General features: G+C 49.1%; 1 protein-coding gene across 1 annotated transcript in view; it reads left to right on the top strand.

Annotated features, from left to right (window-relative positions):
- The first annotated feature begins 364 nt into the window (after positions 1–364).
- Positions 365–21,929, top strand: part of FER1L5 (fer-1 like family member 5) — a 57,939-nt gene continuing 36,374 nt past the window's right edge. Inside the window, exons 1-18 of the mRNA XM_036873192.1 lie at positions 365–449; positions 2,408–2,460; positions 3,053–3,144; positions 3,849–3,957; positions 5,595–5,649; positions 6,109–6,218; positions 8,191–8,319; positions 9,504–9,566; positions 10,303–10,353; positions 14,634–14,664; positions 15,343–15,458; positions 15,689–15,812; positions 16,239–16,291; positions 17,513–17,581; positions 20,081–20,124; positions 20,218–20,300; positions 20,378–20,472; positions 21,440–21,568. Coding sequence (XP_036729087.1) covers positions 365–449; positions 2,408–2,460; positions 3,053–3,144; positions 3,849–3,957; positions 5,595–5,649; positions 6,109–6,218; positions 8,191–8,319; positions 9,504–9,566; positions 10,303–10,353; positions 14,634–14,664; positions 15,343–15,458; positions 15,689–15,812; positions 16,239–16,291; positions 17,513–17,581; positions 20,081–20,124; positions 20,218–20,300; positions 20,378–20,472; positions 21,440–21,568 — 1,491 coding nt within the window. The remainder of the gene's footprint in view (positions 450–2,407; positions 2,461–3,052; positions 3,145–3,848; positions 3,958–5,594; positions 5,650–6,108; positions 6,219–8,190; positions 8,320–9,503; positions 9,567–10,302; positions 10,354–14,633; positions 14,665–15,342; positions 15,459–15,688; positions 15,813–16,238; positions 16,292–17,512; positions 17,582–20,080; positions 20,125–20,217; positions 20,301–20,377; positions 20,473–21,439; positions 21,569–21,929) is intronic.

The raw sequence follows: 21,929 nt of genomic DNA, 5'->3' as shown, positions 1-21,929 counted from the left end.
TGTATAAAGAGCAGATATTATCCTTCTACCTGATCTTGAAATCAGAAGGACAGTAAGAATGAGAGAGAAAAGAGAACAGAAAGAGGAAATGAAGCTCGGCCAAATTGTTTTGTTTCTACAGCCCTGGTCACCTCAAGCCACTGGCTTTGTACCCTGTGATTCCTTCTTCCTCCCATTCTCCTCATTCCTCTCCAGAACCAAGAACCACCACCCAAGAACCACTGACCTTTGTGACATCACCTCTCTTGCTAAGCAACAGACTCGGGACCTTCCTTACCCCCTGAGCCCTGGGAGAAGCCTTGGACCAAGGTGCTCCAAGAAGGAAGCTTTGCCAGAGAAGGACGGAGGGAAGCAGATGGAAGAGATGCTGCGGCTTGTCGTGTGGTCGGCCAACATTAGCCCACCCCTGAGCCCCCCACCCAGACCCTGCGTGTCCGTGTACTTCAGAGGTGAGAGCCAGGAGCCCCAAGAGGCAACATATGTTCAATGAAAAACTAGATTTATCGGTGCCCTACTAGGTAAAAGATGCCCTGTGTCACAGAAAGGTGAGGTAGACACCATCTGGCTCTTTCAAATTTATCATCCTTGTTGCTATTATTTCTTTTAGTATGACTCCTCTGCCTCCCATTTTTTTCTGGTGAATGGCTACGGGAGAAAAAAGAAGATGAAGACTTCTCGAGTTTCTTCTATGAACTAGGGCTGTGCCACAAACAGGTTAAAAAAAAACCAAGTACCTGCTTCATAGGATGGCTGTGAGGATTTGAAAAGATAACATACATACAGGTCTTTGTACAACTTCTGGTAATCACTGCTCAATTGTATGAATTACTTCTATAATCAGCAAAGTCTTATCATAAATATAATGATTTTTGCTCCTCACAACAATTCTATGAGGCAAGTTTTATTGTCTCAATTTTTCATAGATAAGGAAAAAATCCAAGACAGGTGGGAGGGGTGGTGTAAAGGATTTATGAGAGAAAATTAAAAAGGTTAAGTGTATCCATATAACAGAGAGCTGGGGACAAAAAGGGGAAAAGGGAAAGAAAGATGAACAGTCTGTTGGAGGAGAGAAAGAGGGGTGTGGACATAGGCAAATGAGGTTTTCCAGGAAGTGTGGGGAGTGAGAAAATTGGGGCCAAGAGAAAATAGGACACAGTAGTTTCCAAAAGAAATGAGCGGAGACTGAAATTCCTTAAATTTTTTTCTGGCCTGTGAAACTCTGCTTCTGAGTATGCTGTCACTCAGAGGTGGAACACTCAGGACTCCAGGTGCATAGGGTGATATAGGTTTATGTCCCCAGTTTGCGGGTTGAAAGAGGTGTAGTGGAGGTTCAGCATGTCTTTGCCCTGAAACTAATTTTGCAGTGAGCCGGGGAACAGTCTGATTCCAAGCCATCTTCCCCGTCACCTCCCAGGCACTGTCTTTCTCCTCCTAGAAATCTCTCTTACAAAGATGCCTACAACCCAGAATCCTGGGTTTGCCCCCAGATTTGCCTACACATTTTTATCACTGAATGTTTGTTTGATATCTTTTATTCCTTTTTCACCTGTCGTTTCCAGCCCCACTTCCCCACTACTGGACAGGCACAGAGAATCCCCTGCTTCTCCCCACACCCCATCCCCACCCCCGTCTGTCTCCTCTCTCTTCTCTCTCACACACATTCTTTCCTTGGGAAGAATCTCAAATTTAGCAATTTAGAGGTTCTTTGCAGGGCTATAGACTGTTCTTTGTTAAAGATATTTCTGGGGAAGGCATATTTTAGTGGATAAAGAGCTGTCAACCCATTAGAGATGTTTTGGGATGTATTAGGGTACACTAGCTTTGCTCCGGTCACAATGGAACCCTTAAATCCCAGTGCCTTAACACAACAAAAGTTTACCTCTTGCCCACACCAAGTGCTGCATCGACTGTGCAGATCAGGCAACAATCGTGAATGACTCCTCCAAACAGTAGTTTAGGGACCAGCTGCTCTTTGCTTGTGGCTGCAAAGTCACCAGGTACCACCCTGCCAGCAGACGGTGAGAGCGCATGTGGAGAGTGGGGAGTAGAACGGAGACTCTCATGGGAGATTTTGGGAGCCAGTCCAGGCAGTGGTGAGCATGGATCCCATACTCCGTTGGCCAGAACGAGTCACACAGCCGCACCCAGCTGCAAGATGGCTGGGAACCATGTACCCAGGAAGAAAATGAACACATAACATTATCTGTCACATGGGGTGATGTCACTCTTATAAAAAGTGAGAAATTTTGAAATCTCCAGAGTAAGAAAGAATCAGTGCTGTGTCACATCTGCCAATGTAGACTTGATGTTTTCTACATCAAGATAAGTCCTACCCCTCTTTGCTCACTTGAACCTAGACTTTGAAATATTTCCTACCACCAATGCCGGCCCCTTGGTGTCTTTGCAGATGTCAAGAGGACAACTCGTGAGGTGGAAGGCAATCACCCCATATGGAACGAGGTAAAACACATCAGACAAGCCCAGATGAGGCAAAGACAAGCCCAACAGTGAGGCTGGGTCCAGACCGTGCCCAGAAGTCTAGGGAGGGAACAGGGAGCCTCATCAGCCTTTCCCAAGGCTGGAACATCACGCCCTGCGAGTAGCCTCTGAGCTGAGAAGGCTGTGCAGGTCTCAGGGCCACAGCAGCCACATCTGCCCACAGCTCTTGGCCCATCTCACCCACTCTGGGGGTGGACCCATCTTGTCCAACCCGGCCGTCCTGATGTTCCCAGAAACCTGAAATAGAGACAGGGCTCCCCGTGTAGGATCCCCTCTCATCTTCCATCCATCCATGTCCCCCCAGCCAGTCCCCAAACCCCTTAGCTACTAACAAGCCCACAGTACTGCAGTTAAGCTGTGGGAGCCCAGGTAGGATGCCTGGTCCCTTGGTGAAGGTAGCAAATGCCATCCTCTTAGGAAATTAGACTTGAGGGATATTCCTCAGTTTGAGAGAAACACAGTGCCAGCCGTTCCCTGCATCTTTTCTAATTTCCTAGGAGGATGGAAAAGGGAGGGGAGAGGGAGGACGCTGACCTCTCTGTGCCTCCCACAGACCCTCATCTGGCACCTCTGGAACCGCCCCCTGCAAAAGGACTCTTTCCTGCAAATCACCCTTCGGGACATGGGCTCAATAAAGAAGGAAAGGTAAGGCAGAGAGAGAGGCAGGAGGAGCCTGATTCCTGACTAAAGCTATGGCAGATGCTGCATCTCCTGTCTCTAATCTGTAACTCACTCAGATGCAAGGACCAGAATCCACTCCAGACAGCTAATGCAAAAAAAGAAAAAAAGGGGGGTGGTGTATATGAAGGCTAGGTATATAGATGGACAGATCAACTAGACCTTGGAAACTGGGGACCCAGGGGCAGTTCTGTCTCTTCTGAAGGCACAGAATCTCAAATCTCTTTCTCTCTGCCACACCCTGGCTTCTCATCACAGCCCCATTCTAGTGCCTCACGGAGACGGAGGCTATGGCATCTCAGGTCAAAATTCCCAGGACAGAGAATCTGACTGGCCCAGCTTTGGTCAGGTGCCCACCTCCTGGTCCAATCAGCTGTTACTTGGCACAGGTCCCATTCCGGAGGAGTGTGGGTGCACAGCTTCTGGGAAAAGGCTGGGCAGGGCAGAGCCAGTAACTGGGGTGCCCACTGTCCAGGAAGCCCCAAAGCCAGTTCCCAGAGAGTTGAGAGCCCTCTGGTGGATGCTCCCAGCAACTGCATCCTTCCCTAAGCCTCGGTGGACAGCACAGCTTCCAGGAGAGAAAGACATCTCTGGATAAAGTCATGCCTGGGACGGAGAAGGACACCTTTTCCTCTGGCTCAGGAACTCACACCTGCTCTTTGTCTCTCCAGGTTCATTGGCCTGGCCACAATACTGCTCAAACCCTTGGTGAATAAACCAAGTAAGATCCTTTTCATGAAGGACCTGACCCTGCTCAACCATTCCATGATGCCCACGGATGTGAGTCGGGCCCTAGGAAGGGTGGGTGGAGGAGCGGGGGCAGCTGGTGAAGATGAGGCATCCACTCCAGCAGAGTCCCAGTGTGCCCCCAACCCAGAGAGCACTTTCTGCCCTGCGGAGGACCCATCACACATCCCATCATCTCCCCAACTTCCCCATGCTGCCCTCCATCCACCTACCCACCTCTCCACCCTTCGTCCACCCACTGAGATCGAGTATTCAGTTGATTGTCCACTGGTGTCAGCAACTGTGCAAGGCCTGGGATACAAAATTGAATGAAGCCCACATCTGTTGTCACTCTCGGTGGTAAGTGCTCCAGCACATGTATATTGAGGTCAGTGAGCTATTTCACTGAGGTCAGGAGATAATGAACGATTCCACTTGGGAGGAAATGGAAGGCTTTACAGGGGAGGTGATTAAGATGTGTGGAAACACATGAAGACCAACCAGATGAGAACAAGCAAAGGCGATTTATTCAGAGCTTGCTATATAACAAGGGAGTCAGCCACCATCACTTGGTTTGGACAGAGACTCAAAGGCAGGCAGAGGAGTGGGAAAGCCTTATGGTAGAAAAAAGGGAAGGCTTCAGGTGTGCCCGGATTGGAGGCTGCTGGTGTGGGAAGCTGTAAGTGGCCCAACTAGAAGCCGGGCATCCTATGTGATCGCTTAGGGGTGCATATTTGTCTTTCTCCCATTGGTCCTGAGCTAGAAGTGGGGACAAAATTAAGGGATCTATCCGTTATTAATCAAATCCCGACTGTCTGTTGCTAGAGTTGGTGGTTGGACTTCCTATGAGTCTGACTCACCGCAGGCTGACTTCCTGGGCTGGTTACTATAGATATCGTGTTAGTTTCCTGAGCTGATTGCTACAGATTGCCTGTCAGAGTTCCATTTTTATGGATGGTTTTTAAGGAGGGACATGAGTTTGCCCAATGGACAGGAAAGGAAGACAATCCAAGGCAGGGGTATAAGGTACATGTGTGAAGGCTGGAGGGAAAAGAGGCAGCACTGCAGGTTCAGGAGGGTGGGCTGCCTGCACTGCTGGCACCAGGGGAGGGGGCGGAAGGGGTGTGAAGGTCCGGGAGACCTGAGACTGGGTAGGCGGCCAGGGGCCAGAGGTAAAGGGCCTGTGGTCTATGCTGATGAGTTGTGACTTTACTCTGATAGTTTAGAGCACTTAGGGAGTGTTTAGGGGTCGATTCTGATGATGGTCTGGAGGATGGACGGGCAGTGAGAGTGCTTGCAGGCAGGAGGTCAGTTAGGTGTTTGCTGGAGTTCCCACATGAGGTCATAAGACGTTGGGCTCGGAGGTTAGCATCAGTGGTTCTAGACTGGTCTCAAGTCACCTCCCTCTCTCCTCCCCACCCTGCTGCATCCTTTTCTGTCACCACCACTAATGTGTGCCTCCTCTATTCTTCAAACCCCATCCATGGTAACCCATTGCTCTCTCCCCACCAGTTTATAACCTCCCTCCATCCCAGACCGCACAGGCCCCCATGGTGTGGTCCTGTGCCATGGCCAGCGTCACTCCACCCGGGAAGACTGGGTGTGGTCCCTGCCAGGCTGGACCAGGTTCCAGTGCTATGATGTGGCCAAGGATCGCAGGATCTTACAGCTCCCCTACCTTTGCCTTGCAGTGCACTCTCACCCTACAGGTGGCCCTTATGACCTACAAGGATATCGAGAAGATAGGTATGTACTTCCATGGGGCTAAGCCCTGCATTTCACCAAGCATAGCTGGATGGGCTCTTGGGGATCTTGGAGACCCAACCCTTGAGCCCTACAGAAGGATAGTGACCAAGTTAGGGTCTGTAGGCCAGATCTCCGGACACCTGCCTGAGGTCACCTGTCCTCCCAATGTGTCCACTTGTCGTCTGTAGACAGAAGACCCAGCCTCCAATGGGCTGCAGAGGGAGGCAAGGATGGCCATTTCCAAGGGCCCCCATATGTAGAGTGTGAGGCCCAGGGTTGCCCATGGTGGGGGGAGACCATGGGAATGTCTGGGGAGGACATGTGCCCTTGTCAGGGCCTCTTGGCCGTGATTTTACTCAGGAGCTGGTCACTGGGGATGGAACAGTGAAATGGGGGAAATGCCTCCAAGTCTCCTGGACCCCAGCCTCTGAGAGCCCACCCTGGACTATGTATCCCCAGGCGATGAAGACCACCTGGCCATCATGGCACAAGAGGTGGCCAAGCAGAAACGGACGTTTCCCAGCTCCGCCGTACACAAGGCTCTGTCCCCAAAGCCTCAGCACTTCCAGGTGAGGCCGTCCAGGGTGAAAGCCCACGTGATTTGGCCGACACCCTCACCGTGTTCCCAGGCCATCCCTGCCTCTCCACAAGGTCATGGAGGAAGGTCAGGGCTTCAGATTGGGCTCCAGGTCCTCAGATCTTCACCACACCCTCTGCTCCTCCAGGGGCCGTTCTGGGAAACTTCTGCGTGTGGCTGAGGCTGGAGCCAGCTCCAGGGGGGCGACAGGAAGCACTGTGGGCAGTGCACACCAGGCCCTGGCCATGCCGGGGAGGCAGGGCTGAGGCCTGGACCCTGCCCTTCAGGAGATGGCAATACAAGGCTAGCCTTGGGCAAGGAGAAATGAGCTGCACAGCAGAGGCTGAGGAGAGTTCGAGGGGATCCCTGGGAAGCTCCACGGGTTCCACTGTGGATTCTGGAACCCCCATACCATGGCTTACCAACTTACTTCTGACCCCTAGCCTGTGATCTAACATTTCTGCCATGGTTGCACCTGCTCCCCAGCCAGCCACGTGCTCAGGAGACTGGGAGTTATCCTTGGCTGCCCCTCCTCCTCATCCCACCCCCAGCATCCAGTCAATGGCCGAGTCCTAGCTCTTAATATCACCTGACCGCACCCGCTTCTCCATTGCCTCTTCCATCCCCTGGTCCCAGACAACATCATCCCTTCTCTGGACCACCTTGAATAGGCTCCTTCCAAACTCCCAGCCCCCAGCTCTCTCCTGTCCATTTTTCAGTCCCAGTGGTCTTTCAAAGATGTCATTCTTGGGACTTCCCTGGCGGTCCAGTGGTTAAGACTCCATGCTCCCAAAGCAGGGGGCATGGATTCGATCCCTGGTCGGTGAACTAAGATCCCGCATGCCGCATGACGCGGCCAAAAAAAATAAAGTCCTTCTTATCATGCCATGCGTGTGCCTAAAAACATTGTTCTTAAAAATGAGGACTCCCAGTGTTCTCAGGACATAACCCAAACTCCTTACGATGGCTTCCCAGGCCCTTGATAACCCAAGCCTGGCCCGCAAGCCACTCTGTCCCCTGTCCCTGCCCCGCCCCGCCCTGCTGTAACATCCTACACAACTTACAGTCCCCACTCTCAAGACCCTTTCCGTAGCCACCAGGCCTTTGCACGTGCTGTCGCCTCCTTTGGAGAACATTCCCTCTCCCCATTGGCCCTGTCCCTCTTCACGAGGCTGGCTGGCCACAGGATAGAAGGTCAGCGTGCCCAAATCACTACCCTTCCTATGTACTAGTGCTTAGGGCAAAGTTCTGACATGAGGGCTGTTTGCCTGGTTTGACCACCCTTGTCTCTGATGGTCAGGTAGCTGCATGTGTATTAATCCTTGAAGGGCCCTTGGACTTGATGGAGACACAGGAGGCCTCATGGAGAATGGCTGGATCCACGGGCTGGGCTGGGCTGGGAGAGCTGTGTGCTGTTACTACCTCTAGTCACGACAGGCTCCCACGACTGTGCCCTACCAGCCGCTGCCATCTCCAGTTCCCTCCCCTGGGGCTTTAGCCAGCCTGGATCTTACGGGCTCTTCTCCCTCCCACCTTCTAATTCTAGGCTCAGACTTCATAGTCCCTTTACTGAGTCTCAGGAAAGTATATAAAAGCAGAAGAAGAAGAAATCACAAATCAGAGATCAAATCACAGATCATAGATTCAACTGCATAGAACTTTAAAATGTTCGATTCCCTAAAAAGATCACAGACAAACATAAAAAGACAGCAAACTGAGAAATGTTAGACTTTATTCTGTAACAAGTCCCTACCACTCAAGAAACACCCAAGATGAAAAGGGCGAAGTGGAGGTGACAGTTCCCAGAAAAGGAAAGAGAAGGAACCATGGCCTTCCCAGGGCCCGTGGGGTCGCTTTCTATCTGCAGTAGATGTTTCTTATCAGAACATATTGTTCTTCTAGAGAAGAGTCCCCACTGGGGAAGGGGAGCCCAACGTCAAGTTCCCCTGTTTCCTCCTCTGCAGGTCCGAGTGAAGGTGTTTGAAGCCCGGCAGCTCATGGGCAATGACATCAAGCCGGTGGTGAAGGTCGTCATCGGAGGCTACCAGCACCACACGCGGATCAAGATGGGAAATAACCCTTTCTTCAATGAGGTGGGCAGCACATGCCCTTCAGAGCCGAATGGGGCACTTGGGCCAAGAGGGCCAGCCAAGGGCTGGGCATTTCCTGCCGGCAGCCAGCAAGCTTGCTCCCTGACGCGGGTGCTTTCATTTGTTTGTTCCACAAACTCTTACTGGGCATGGAGGGCCAAACACTGGGCTTGGCACAGGAAATAGAGAGCGAGTAATTCCGAGCCCTGCATGGGGGGAGCCAGTGGTCTGTGGGGGGCCTCCCGCATATGTGAACACGTAAAGGATGACGACGGGGCAAGACTGCGGTGCACAGGGATTGCAGCCGCGAAACGCAGGCCCTCTGTAGCCCCGGCCACTGCGGAAGCCCCACCTCATAGCATCGTGTCTGACACAGTTGGAACTCCATACACATGCGCTGAATTAATTGATGACTAGACCACCAAAGAAAAGATAAAAGCACGGTGGGAGCAGGGAGCAGGGGTTGGAGAGGACTCCGAAAAGGCAGGATGGGGAAAGATAATTCAGGAAAAAGGAATAGTGTTCTCAGAGGCCTGGAAAGGAGAAGCAGTACACTGTTTGGCAGAACTGTAGACACGGGTGTAGTTGGAGGGGAGTGGCCGGAGGTGAGCCTTCAAAGTGCCCTGGGGCCCCGTCATGGATGGGACTTGGGAGCCATGGAGGGATTAAAGCAGGAGAGTGACAGGGCCCGGTCTGCATCTGGGGAAGGAGGTTCTAGCTGCAGCAGGGAGTGGGGTGCAGTGGACAGACAGGGCGATCTTTTTTGTTTGGCCGCGTTGCTCAGCTTGTGGGATCTTAGTTCCCCGACCAGGGATTGAACCCAGGCCCTCGGCAGTGAAAGCGCAGACTCCTAACCACTGGACCGCCAAGGAATTCCCAGGGCGATCTAGAAAGAAGCGGAGGCTTGAATCTCCATCCCAGGGCAGTTAGCTGGGCCTTGAGCTGCTCCTGACAAGTCCTCCAGGGATCCCTTACCCCACCCTTTTCTGGAGAGAAAACCCCTCCGGGACCTGGCAGGCCTCTGCTTCTGTGGGAGGAGCGTTCGGGTGGTAGTGAGCTGAAAGCCATTGAAATGGGCAAACAGCGGGGCAGAAACCTGCTAGTCTGAGGCTTCAGGCTTGCTGAGTCCCTGAGGGAAGTGGTGGAAGGAATGTCTGCTACCCACGCCCCGACTCTCTCTGCTTCAGATCTTCTTTCAGAATTTTTATGAGGTTCCTGCAAAATTCTTCGACGAGACCATCTTAATCCAGGTGAGGAGCTAGCTGGACAAGGTGGGTCCACTTTCTTGTCCCACCTCAATTCTGGAAAGTGCGTCAGCCCCGCATCCTTACCTGTAGAGCTAGAGACACATCAGATGGACTTTCTGACCCCAAGGCAGCATCTCTGCCGCCTTCTTTATCCCGGCAACCAGACACCCCATTCATTCATTCATCCATTCAACAAATGTTGTGGAAGGCCAACTGATAGGCCCTGAGCTCAGCTCCGAAAAGGCTGAGCAAAGCAACCTTTTCCCATGTGCCAGGATTCTCATGCCACCCCTCAAATGTTCCCTCAACATGGGACATCCCTTTCTCCAATCAGAGGGAGCCGGGTAACAATGGTGAGCATGTATTTATCAAGTGCTTCCTATGTGCCCAGCACAGGGCTAAGGAGAGCAAGGCTTCTCCCTTGAAGAGTTTACATGTTCTTGAGAAATAGCCAGGACAGCATGCAGTGGAGAAAGTTGAGTGCAACAATTTGCTTTGTGGAGATCAAGTGAATTGTCCTCTCTGATCAATTTCCTCATCTGTAAAATGGAGCTGAAATATATGGACTTCACAGGGCTCCTCTGCAAATTAAATGAGAAAAGCTACATGGAAGTGTCAGCCATTAGGAAGCATTGAGTAAATCCTGGAAAATCCAGATGTGCCCTTATGATTCCTCCCATGGGGCTGGGGGAAATTGGGCTTGTGAATAACTGAGATCTTTCTGGAAACTCCCCTGCAGGTGATGAATTCCTCAGTGATGAGATTCAACGCAGAGATCGGGAGATTCCAAGTGAGCACTGGGTGGAGGATGCGGTTTGGTGAAACAGTTACAGAGACCCACCCTGGGCTCTGTGTCCAAGTCTAGGGGAAAGGATTTTGATGCTAAAAGATCCAGATTTGGATCCACCTACCAACTGGGTGACTTAGACAAGTTATTCGGAGCCTCTACTTCCTCATCTGTAAAATGGGGATAATAATATACTCAACCCACAGGGTCATTGTGAGGATTAAAGTATGTAACATTTATGAAAGCGCTGGGTGCCACGTTGAATCCCCCCACTTATAACACTGTGGAAGCAGAGGACTCAAAAGGTCAACCAAATTGCTGGAGAAACCTAGAGAAAGATTGCTGCCTGTGAAGACAGAGTAAAAAGATTTGCTTTGGGAAAGACACAGGTTAAGTGAGGAAAGTTCACATGGTCATGAAGGGCTAAACTAAGATTCTCCAAATCCAGGAAGATCAGGAAAAGGCAGGGTTGCCAGATTAAATACAGGATGCCCTGGAAATTTTGAATCTTAAACAACAGGTACTTTTTAAATATAAGTATGTCCCCAGTATTTCATGGATCCTCATGAAATATTGCTGGGGACCTACGTATACTAAAAAAGTTGTCGTTGTTTGTCGTGGTCCGAACGCGGGTTGGAAAAGAATTTCCAGACATAAGGCAGAATGTAAAGAAGATAGAATTTATTAGAGGGAAGGGTTGCTACCAGAACAGAGGGCCAACTTCCTAGTAGTCTGGGAGAGTCAAGCCCAAATGTGTGCTATTGATCAGTTTTTACAGCCAGAAAACAAAGGAATGGTCCGAGGTGAAATTTTCCTTTACCGATTGGTCGAGGCACATACACCTTCCTTCTATAGGATGGGAGTGGGACAGGGCAGATGCCTTTCCTTATTTGGGACAGGTCCCGCTGCCCAGGCGGGCGTCGCCCAGGTGGGCTCAGAAATTTCGTAACCATGGTAACATGGTAGGCAGGGTGATTAAGAGTCTGGTAAGGGGGGGTGTAACGCTGAAACTTTTTCAGGCAGGGTCGTCCTTTGTCCTTGAAGCACCATTGTCCTTGGAGCACCACGTTGTTTATCTGTAATTCTAATTTAAGCTGCCATTTGTATTTTTATTTTCTAAATCTGGCAACTCATGGAAAAGGGCCCAGCCCTTGGGAAAGGAAAATTTAGGACAAATCAAAGTAAGGTTTCTTTCTCACTACGGTACTTGTAATAAGCACACGAAGGGTCATGACCTGCCCCTCCCCCACCTAACCCTCAAGGAAGCAGCACAGGTTTCGAAATTAAGAGATTCTAGAGAGGCTAGGTAGCAGGAGGTCAAAATGTGCTTTTAACAAAGGCCACTGTGCGACTTCCAGACGATGACCAACGATTGCTGAATAAGTTTTAGAGCTCAGGGAAAAACCTGAGCTTTTAAAGGTATATATATATTCCTTTTTTGGAAAATTTCAAACATACACAAAAGTAGAGAGAATGGTATCATGAATTCCCCCATCCCCATCACTCACCTTCACCAATTCATTGTCAATCATGTCATCATGTTTTATCTACACCTGGCCCCCTCCCTCTCCCCTACAGATTTTGAATCAAATCTCAGACATCATTTTATTTTTAAATATTTCATTACCTATTTCTAAAACATACAGATTTTATTAAGCATAACCAAAGACAATGACTACATCTAAACACCTTTATAATTCCTGTATAGCACTAAATACCTAGTCAGTGTTCACATTTCCCTAATTGTCTTGTGAATTCCGTTTACAGTTTGTTCAAATCAGGATCCAAACCAAGTGCACACACTGCAGTTGGTTAAAATGTTATTTTTAGGTGTATTTTATTCAGTTGGTCCTGCCCCCTAGTTTACCTTGCCGTTTATTTGTTGAAGCAACTGGGTAGTTTGTCCTGCAGTTTTCCCTCAGTCTGGATTTTGCTGGTTGTACCTCCAGGGGATCCCTTCTCACGTCTCTCTGCCCAGGTATTTCCTATCTAGAGGCTAGATCAGACTTGGGTCAATTATTTGGCAAGGTGATGTCACCAGGAGACACAGAACGACTGTTGGTCTCTTTTTATGTTGTTAACAGCTATTGATGATCACTGCCTAGATCTATGGCTTCATTAGGGGTGACTGAGTTTCATTTTGGTTTGTTTTCTTCTAGCTTTATTGAGGTACAATTGACATACCATGAATTATACTATTTTATTTTATCAGGATCTTAGTCCCCCAACCAGGGATTGAACCCGGGCCAAGGCAGTGAAAATGCTGAGTCCTAACCACTGGACTGCCCGGGAATTCCCTATACATATTTTAAATGTATAATTTCATGTTTTAAAATATGTATACAACCATGAAACCATGACCACAATCAAGGTAATGAACATATCTATCACCCTCCAAACTTTCCTTGTGCCTCTTTGTAATTCTTCCCTCTTCCCCCAATCCTGCCTGCTCCCATCCCCAGACAACCACTGGTCTGCTTTCTGTAACTACACATTGCTTTGCATTTTCTAGAATTGTATATAAATGGAATCATACAGCATGTACTTTATTGTTGTTTGGCTTCTTTCAATCAGCATAATTATTTTGAGATTCATCCACGTTGTTTCATGGATCAATAGTTCATTCTTTCTTATTGCTGAGTAGTATTCCATTTATGGATATACCACAGATTGTTGATTCATTCAGCTGCTGATGGGCGTTTAGATTGTTTCCAGCTTGGCGCTATTAAAACAAAGCTGCTGTAACACTGATGTATAAGTCTTAGTATGGACCTATGCTTTGATGTCTCTTGAGTAAATATGTAGAAGTGAAATGACTACCTCATATGGTAGGTGTGTGTTTAACTTTTAAAGAAAATTCCTAGCAGTTTTTTCCCAAAAATTCCAGATAGTTTCTACCATTTTATATTCCCAACAGCAGTATATATTAGAGCTCCAGTTGCTCCACATTCTTATCCAAACTTGATACTGTTCATCTTTTAAATTTTGGCTCTTCTAAGTATGTGTGGTGGTATCTTGTTGTGATTATAATTTACACTTCCCTGATGATGTTGAGCATCTTTTCAAGCATTTGCTATCTAACTTCTTTGATGAAGTGTCTGTTCAAATCTTTTGCTTGTTTTCATTGGGTTGTTTGTTTTCTTACTATGGAGTTTTGAGATTTTCTTATATATTCTGGATACAAGTCCTTTATCAGATAAATGATTTGGAAATATGTTCTCCCAGTATATGATGTCTCCTTTCATTTTCTTTTCTTTCTTTTTTTTTTTTAAGGGTTCTTTTTTTTTGAAAAAATAATAAATTTATTTATTTTTGGCTGTGTTGGGTCTTTGTTGCTGCATGCGGGCTTTCTCTAGTTGCGACGAGCGGGGGCTACTCTTCGTTGTGATGCGCGGGTTTCTCATTGTGGTGGCTTCTCTTGTTGCAGAGCACAGACTCTAGGCACACGGGTTTCAGTAGTTGTGGCACGCAGGCTTAGTAGTTGCGGCACACGGGCTCTAGAGCACAGGCTCAGTAGTTGTGGTGCACAGGCTTAGCTTCTCCACGGCATGTGGGATCTTCCCGGACCAGGGCTCGAACCCGTGTCCGCTGCATTGGCAGGAGGATTCTTAACCACTGCGCCACCAGGGAAGCCCTCTTTTCATTTTCTTAACAGTGTCTTTCAAAGAGCAGAAGTTTTACATTTCGATGAAGTCCAATTTATCAAAATTTTCTTTTATGGATTGTGTTTTTGTTGTTGGATCTAAGAAATCTTTGCCTACCTAACCCAAGGGGCTGACTGAGCTTTAAAGCAGGCCTACATGCAAAATCTGGGGCTTGCTCTATGGACCCTTCCAAGGGTGGCCTGAATGTTCTGCAGTGCCTTGCCCCACACCACCTTCAATCCTGTACTGCATCCCTCAGGCCTCAGGGAGTCAAAAACTGTCTCCCAGGGGAAAGGGAAAACCCATAGTCTCTTTGCCAAATCCTCCCTTGACCATCCTCTTCCCCAGAACGGGAGACACCTTTCCCCACCCCCCAGGGGTAGGGAAGAACAACGCTGTGTTGGCCAGCAGTGCTGGTGGTGATCAAGAATCCTTTCAATCCAGGCCACCTCACTTACTAGCTGTAAAACTTTGGGCTCTTCTCCCAAACTCAGTATCCTCCTCTGTAGAGTGGAGATGATAATGGCCCAATTTCCAGGTCGTTGTAAAGATTAAAGGAATTAGGGTGGAACAAGTACTCGTATTGTCAACAAGTTGGTTGGCTGGAGGCCCTAACTAATCCTTATTCTTTCTTTTCAGACAGATATTGGGTTCATCTACAACTCTCCAGGTAGGCAGCAGTTGTTGGAAATATGTGTGTCTTCTGAGAAAAACCAGGTCAGGTGTTGAAATCATCTCAAAAATCCCTGTATGTTCAACACATGGGGGGAGAGTATTAGAAGGTGTGAATTATTTTCTGTACTTAACATTTTACTGTACTTCATGGTATTTTATCTTGTTTTATAATAACGTCTTTTTCTGCAAAAACCAAAGCATCTCTTTGGGTCAAATGCTAATTTTTTATTGCAGCCTTGGGTTGAATTTCTATTTTTCTATGCCAGTGTTTGAATTTTGTTGTTGTTGTTGTTTATTTCATTTCTTTTAATTGAAGTATGGTTGATTTACAATGTGTGGCCAGTGTTTGAATTTTGAGTAAACCTGACCATAACATACATACCAGGTTGAGGTTGGGACTTAGGGTTGCGGGAAATATTTGCCTCTCTCAGACCAGGACAGTAGCAACTATAAGTTCCCTGAATGGGAAAGGGGGGTCCCTGTTTCCTAAAGGCAATAGCTGGCAGCTTTTGCTTAAAGGTAGGAGTGACTCCCATTTCCCCCTGCCCCTGGCTGGGAACCAGAATATATGAGACACATTTCCACACCCATCTCCTACAGAAGCAAAGGCTGGTTTCAGGGAAGAAGGATAGAGACTGGAGGCTGGTCTCCCATGGGCCCTCTTCCTCTCCAGGTCACACACTCCTGAGGAAATGGCTTGGCCTCTGCCAGCCAAATGAACCCAGCAGTGGTGTGAGAGGCTACCTGAAAGTCACCATCTCTGCCCTCGGTGTGGGAGACCAGGCACCGGTGAGGCTGTCCCCCCAATACCCCAGGAGCATTTCCTACCCTAGCTGCTTCCGTGGGGCCCCCCGTGGGCCCCCCAAGAGGCCATTGCTCTTCACATGCTTTCATTTGTCCACTGTGTCCCTTCAGGGTTGTCCAGCCCCACCCCAATCAAGCAGAAGGTTGGGGAAGCCAAGTCTGGTGGCCATGACCTCCCTAAGACTCTGACCCTATCAGCTCTCTGGTCTCTCCAGGTAGATCAAAAGCTGACCTATAGGGCTGATGACACTGACATTCAGATCTTCAAGTCATCGGTGGTGCCCATCAACATGGCCTACTTACAGTTCTTCATCTACTGCGCCGAGGATCTCCACCTCAGTCAGTCAGGGCGGGGGAGGGGGTGACCCTGAGTTTCCCTACCCGCTGGCACTCTGGTTTCTCCTGGGGCTCCCCAGTTCCGTTTTGACACTACGATTTGGGGTGGGGGAGAGAGGGAGACTGAAATCTGCCAAGAATGGTTTTATGAAGATCCCTTTAAAATGGACCATGTGCCCCTGCCCTGTCTTTGATGCCCAGATGCAGACTCAAGGTTCCCTATGCCAGGCCCCACCCCCGCTGCTGTTGTGTGCCAGGACACACAACAGCACATGGAGACAGAGTGGAAATGGGAGTTGTCTGCCCAGGGGGCACCAAACCAAATTATGGGGGAGGGTTTTAAGTTGTTCTGTCACCTCTCCATTTCCTTCTCCTGAAAAAAAGAAAAATGCTGCCATCTCAGAAATCTTTTAACTTCTTTGCTCTTAGAGAAACACCACTCAGTGAGTCCTATGTTGGAGGTGGAACTAATTGGGGAAAAGGTAAGCATAAAAATGGTCTGAGACTTAGAGAAATTGGCACCTAGAAAAAAATAGTGTGGAGGAAAAGTGGCCAGGACCCCAGGAATCGTATCCCAGTTCTTCCATTTATGGGTGATATGATCTCACTGGACCTGGGCCTCTGTGAAGGTGGAGGCCATGGCTTAGTCAGCCTGTATCCCAGAGCTGTGCCCAGTGCCCTGCCTAGAGAAGATGCCCACCGAAAACCAAACATCCAAATGCACGGATGAGTGGACAAGTGGATGAAACAATATGCCCGCAAATGCACAACATTGAAACTGTCACCGTCCTCTTTGGACCTCAGTTTCTTCATCTAGAAATGGAAGGTTCTGGGCAAGAGAGTTGCTGACATTCCTTGAACCTCTATGAACACACGGTAGCATTTTCCAAAGGGTGTTGATGGATGTTATGTGCAAAAAAAAGATCGCATGTTCAAATTTGGGGAATGCTGGGTTAAAGTTAAATAGATTTGTTTCAGAATTCATCAACCATCATTTCCACCATATTCTACCTATTAGAAGAAGTCATTAAATCCAGCCCATACATGAGGGGAGGGAGGTTAGTGTCCCCCTTTTGAAGGGGAGAGTACCAAAGGGAGGTGTGGACATATTTTGAAGCCACCACACTGAGTATTTATTTCCCAATGAGTGGTTTAGGAACCCTGGAAGTAGGTGAGATACCGTTGGGTGGTAGAGGCATACATTTTTTCAAAAATTTTAATATTTCTTTTTTTTTCTTAGAGTGTATGGAAAAGTTTAAGCAGTTCAACTAACCCTTGGTTTCACTGACATGATTGCTTAGAATAAGGCTAGGTTGAAAAAGGAAGTCAAGTGATGCTTTGGAAAGGGGCATACCATCAGCATTGTTGCTGCTGACTTTTTGTCGGGATCTTAGAGTTTATCTAACAAAATCTACGTGTTTGCACTGATGTAATAAAGTTAGTAACCCTGTATCTATTTAAAAGTTAATTGAAAGCTGATTTAAGGGAAAATATGAAGGAGTCTGGATCTAGGTAGCTACTCAAAGGACCAAGGTTGTAGTGGATGAGAAGTTGTCAAAGTGTCTTTGGACCAGGGATTCCCATGACCAGCCCTGTGCTGCAGACAGGTTCACCTGTGGGCTGGACCGGAAGGGCTGGGAGGTGAGGCCAGTGGAGGGAGGAGGGGACAGGCTGGCACTGACACTGCTTTGGGATGTTCCCAGCTCAAGACACACGTGCAGATGCAAACCGAGAGCCCGATATGGAACCAGATCCTGACCTTCCGGATTCAGGTATTGCTGTGCCATCACGCCCACCCTCTTCCTCCTGCACCACAAACAGAAGGGGGTTTGGGTGTTTGTTGGGGGGTGTGGATGGAAGGTAGGGGCCACGAAGCACGGCGGGAGGGGGCGGGGACTCTGCCTGATAGGGAGGGTGAGGAAGCCCAAGACACATTACAGAGAACCTTACTTGAAATGAATGGGGGAATTTCCTGGCGGTCCAGTGGTTAGGACTCTACGCCCTCACTGCTGAGGGCCTGGGTTCGATCCCTGGTCAGGGAACTATGATCCCACAACCAGTGCTGCGAGGCCAAAAAAAAAAAAAAAAAAAGGAAACCAATAAATGACCCAGATGATTTCAGCTAATGATCAAGGAGGCCAGGTTAAAAAAAAAAAGAAATGAATGGACCCTACGACTGAACTTTCCAGAGAACTTAAACGTGCCCTTTCACCTACATAAAAAAAAAAAGCAATCACTTTCAAGACTCATTCTAAATTGTATTATGCATTTTCTTATCTTCTAGGCAAAGTGCCCTGAACATAATTATAGCTCTTTGTTGATGGCTTGGAGGCACTACAGGAGCACAGTTACATGCTGGCTACATGTAGTGTGGGGCTGTTTGTTCCTACATCAAATGGCCCCAACATGCTTTTCTTTGTGGGGTTCTGTATTCTGATTTCTAAAGCCTTTCAGTCCTTCTCAGTCACTTGTCAGCGGTGTGGATCCCAGTTTTCTCCAAGCCCTGGGAGAGCCTTGATTGCCTTTTGACTCCACGCCAGGCTTCTAAGAGCTGTGTGTAAAATAAGAGTATGCAGTCTGAGAGAGAACTTGGGCGCTCCCATAAGTGAGAGTGTACAGAACTTTGTGTGGCATCTGTTTGGCTACCCAGGGAGTGTTTTGCTTTCCTTATACCTACCTTACATTTGTGTGACGTGAAATTAGCTACCCTTCTGTGGACCCTCCTCCCTGCTTCTCGTAGAATCTTCTGCCTCCTCGTGAGTCATCTTTTTTTTTTTTTGGCTGCGTTGGGTCTTCGTTGCTGCGTGCGGGCTTTCTCTAGTTGCGGCGAGCAGGGGCTACTCTTCGTTGAGTAGGTCCTCCTATTGAGGACCCCAGGCCACACCCCAGGAACTGCTGTGAGCAGAGAAGAGGCCCCAGCTGAGAGGATTTGGGGCCCACTCAGGCCTCACCACCAACAGCTCTGCTTTATACGTGGATTTTTGTTTTTATAACTGAGGGCAGAGCAGAGATAAGACTCAGAAGCTTGGGTTCCAATCCTGATTCTACCCCTTACCGTGCGATCTCAAACAAGTCCCTCTCTGGGCCTCAGTCCCGCTCGGTAAATAGGGACAATCAGGCCTTGCTGGGTTATGGCAGAGCGGGTAGGGGCTCTGCATGTTACATGAGAACCTCAGGAACTCAGCCTCTTTGTGCCACAGTGTTCCTGTCTGAAAATGGGAATAATCATAGCTCCTGGCTTCTGGGGTTGTAGGCGGGGTGGGTCTCTCAGGTGATCCACGTAGACTATTCAGGACATGCTGGGGATAACAGAAACCCTCCCCAGAGTGGCAGCTATGATGATTTACTCTTTGAGGAGATAGATGTCCCGCTGTTTAAAGGTTAAGTGCTAGGGAATTCCCTGGTGGTCCAGTGGTTAGGACTCTGCGCTCTCAGTGCTGAGGGCCCAGGTTCAATCCCTGGTCGGGGAACTAAGATCCCACAAGCTGCAGGTCACGGCCAAAAAAAAATTAAATTAAATTAAATTAAAATAAATAAATAAATAAAGGTTAACTGCTAAATGTGAGGAAGACATTCGAGGCCTACAACCTCCCCATGAGGCTTGGTAAACATGCCTCCTGACTGAAGGGCCGTGTGAAGACGCGATCATGGAGCCCAAAGTAGGGTGGACTCGGGTCCACTAAGACCCGATTTATTTTATAAAATTTATAAAATAAATGTTATACATTTATTTATTTATTTGTTTTTATTTTTGGCTGTGTTGGGTCTTCGTTGTGGTGCGGGGGCTTCTCATTTTCATGGCTTCCCTTGTTGCAGAGCACAGGCTCTAGGTGCGTGGGCTTCAGTAGTTGTGGCACGTGGGCTCAGTAGTTGTGGCTCGCGGGTTTAGTCGCTCTGCAGCATATGGGATCTTCCCGGACCAGGGCTCGAACCCATGTCCCCTGCATTGGCAGGCAGATTCTTAACCACTGCACCACCAGGGAAGCCAGGTCCACTAGGGAGCTTATGTAATGAGGGTCCATTTTAAGAATAACAATACAAAATGATCATGGGACACAGTCCAAGGCCTTTCCCAGGCCCCTGCAAAGGGCCGATGCAGTGGGGGGCCCACAGCCAAAGGTCCATAAGTTCCCATGGTCAGTCCCACTGGGCTCACTGGTAACCGAGCCAGGCCTTGACCCAGACTCAGGACTTTCCCCCTGCTCCCAGTCTCAGCAAGGCCCAGGCCATCCGAGCAAGCACCCACTGCCCCTGTCGCTTGCCCCTTGCAGCTGCCCTGCCTCTCCAGCTACATCAAGTTCAGAGTCTTGGACTGGTGAGCAACTGGGTGGAGACTGGAAAACACGCCAGGGAGGAAGAAATCAGAGCTGGGCCAGGGGCTCAGCCTGCAGGGTGTGTTTCTCTCCAGCCCCGGGAACAAGTGCCATGATGAGATTGGGACGGTCAGCCTGTCCCTCAACCAGATCTCGTCCACTGGAGCAGAAATAGAAGGCAAGCAAGCCCCCGGCCCCGCCTCCTGCACCTCTCCCACTGGACCTGGGGACCCTTCTCACCCTCTCCCCTTGCAGGCATGTACTCTGGCTTCCTCCCCTGCTTTGGCCCCAGCTTCCTGACTCTCCGTGGGGGTAAAAAGGCCCCTTTCAGGATCAAGGAGGAAGACGCTGTAAGCTTCTCATGTCAGCCCTAGGGAACAGAGGAGGTAAAACCAACCATGTGTAAGGCGCCGGGGCCTGGAAAATGCCTGGGGAGGGCCAGGCCCTGGTTTCTGCCCACCACACTCCAGTAGAGGACTTGAAGGCTGTACATAAATGGCCATATAAATACGGGGCCTGTGCTGTGGCACAAGAAAGGAACAGATGGAGTGCTCTGGGCAGTCACTGAGGAAGGGACATTGAGATGAGACCTCAGGTAAGAGTTTCGGCAGGTGGAAAGTCATGGGCAACAAAAGAAACAGCACAGGTAAATGTGGAAAAGCACTGGGTTATTCAAGACTGGTGGTAAATGCCAGAAAGCCAATTGGCAAAAGAAGGGAATGGGGCTGGGAAGGACTCTGAGTGAGGAAGAGCCGCAGAAACCAGGACCTCAATGCCATTATAGGAGACTCTCCATCTCTCATCTCTGCTGCTCTTTCCTGGGCCTCATTCATTCCTACTGCAGTCTGGCCTCCCTGCTGGGAAGAGGACCATAGAAGCCTCTACTAGGGAAGGCCAGGGAAGCATTCTAATTGGCCTTCCTAGGTCATGTGTGCTCCCCTTGGGCCAATCACTGTTGCTGAGGAGGCGGGGCCTGTCCTGATTGGCCAGGCTGGGATAATTCAGTAGGTACCACAGTCCCCTCCAAGCATGAGGGGTTTACCAGGAACAGGGTCCTTCAGGTGGCCAGCAGGTAGAACTGAATGAAGGGGAAGAGTGGACCTAAGGGTATAGAAGACGGCTCAGGGCCCAGAGGTTTCCAGGCATGGCCGTGACTGGAGTTTCTGGAATTCCTCCCTGGGATTGTGGTCAGCCCTAGGTAGGAAGTTACAGGACAACCCTGTCCTTCCTACAGAGGTTTCAGGGGAGACTTTCCTGGTTGTTTTTTTTTTTTTTTTCCTCTCCCTTTTCTCACCGTTTTCCTTCCTGTCACACTAGACTATTCCCAACATTGTTAAGGATGGTTTAGCTTATCGAGGCCGAATCTTCCTGGAGTTAATCACCCACATCAAGTCCCGTCAAGATGCTAAGATGAAGGATCTCTCCCGAGATGTGATCAGCGTAGAGGTAACCCAGGAAGAAAGAGCTCCTCTGCCTGCCCCTAGTCTGCTGTGGGTCCCGTTTCTGACATTGGAAGGGGCCCTGGCCAGCAGGGGAATGCGCTTTTTGGATGTGTGAGAATGTTTGGTCGATCCACCTGAGTCTTTGCTAAGCCCCTATGGGGGCTTCCTGCTGTGCCAATCCCAGGAGGTCAGGGGACCCAGTAAAGACAAGGCTTCAGTTTAGGAGATGTGTAATCCAGTTAAGGAGAAATGATGTTCTAAGGAGCCTGGATTTCTTCCTGAAGGCCAAGGAGGGTCACTGAGGCAGGAAGGGGCAGGAGGAAGAGAGTCAGGAATAGATTGGAAGGGAGTAAATTGGGCCACCC

Source organism: Balaenoptera musculus, chromosome 13 (genome assembly GCF_009873245.2).
Source record: "Balaenoptera musculus isolate JJ_BM4_2016_0621 chromosome 13, mBalMus1.pri.v3, whole genome shotgun sequence".
Classification (NCBI taxonomy): Eukaryota; Metazoa; Chordata; class Mammalia; order Artiodactyla; family Balaenopteridae; genus Balaenoptera; species Balaenoptera musculus.
The sequence above is the reverse complement of the archived record's forward strand: the minus strand, read 5'-3'. Positions and strand labels throughout refer to the sequence as shown.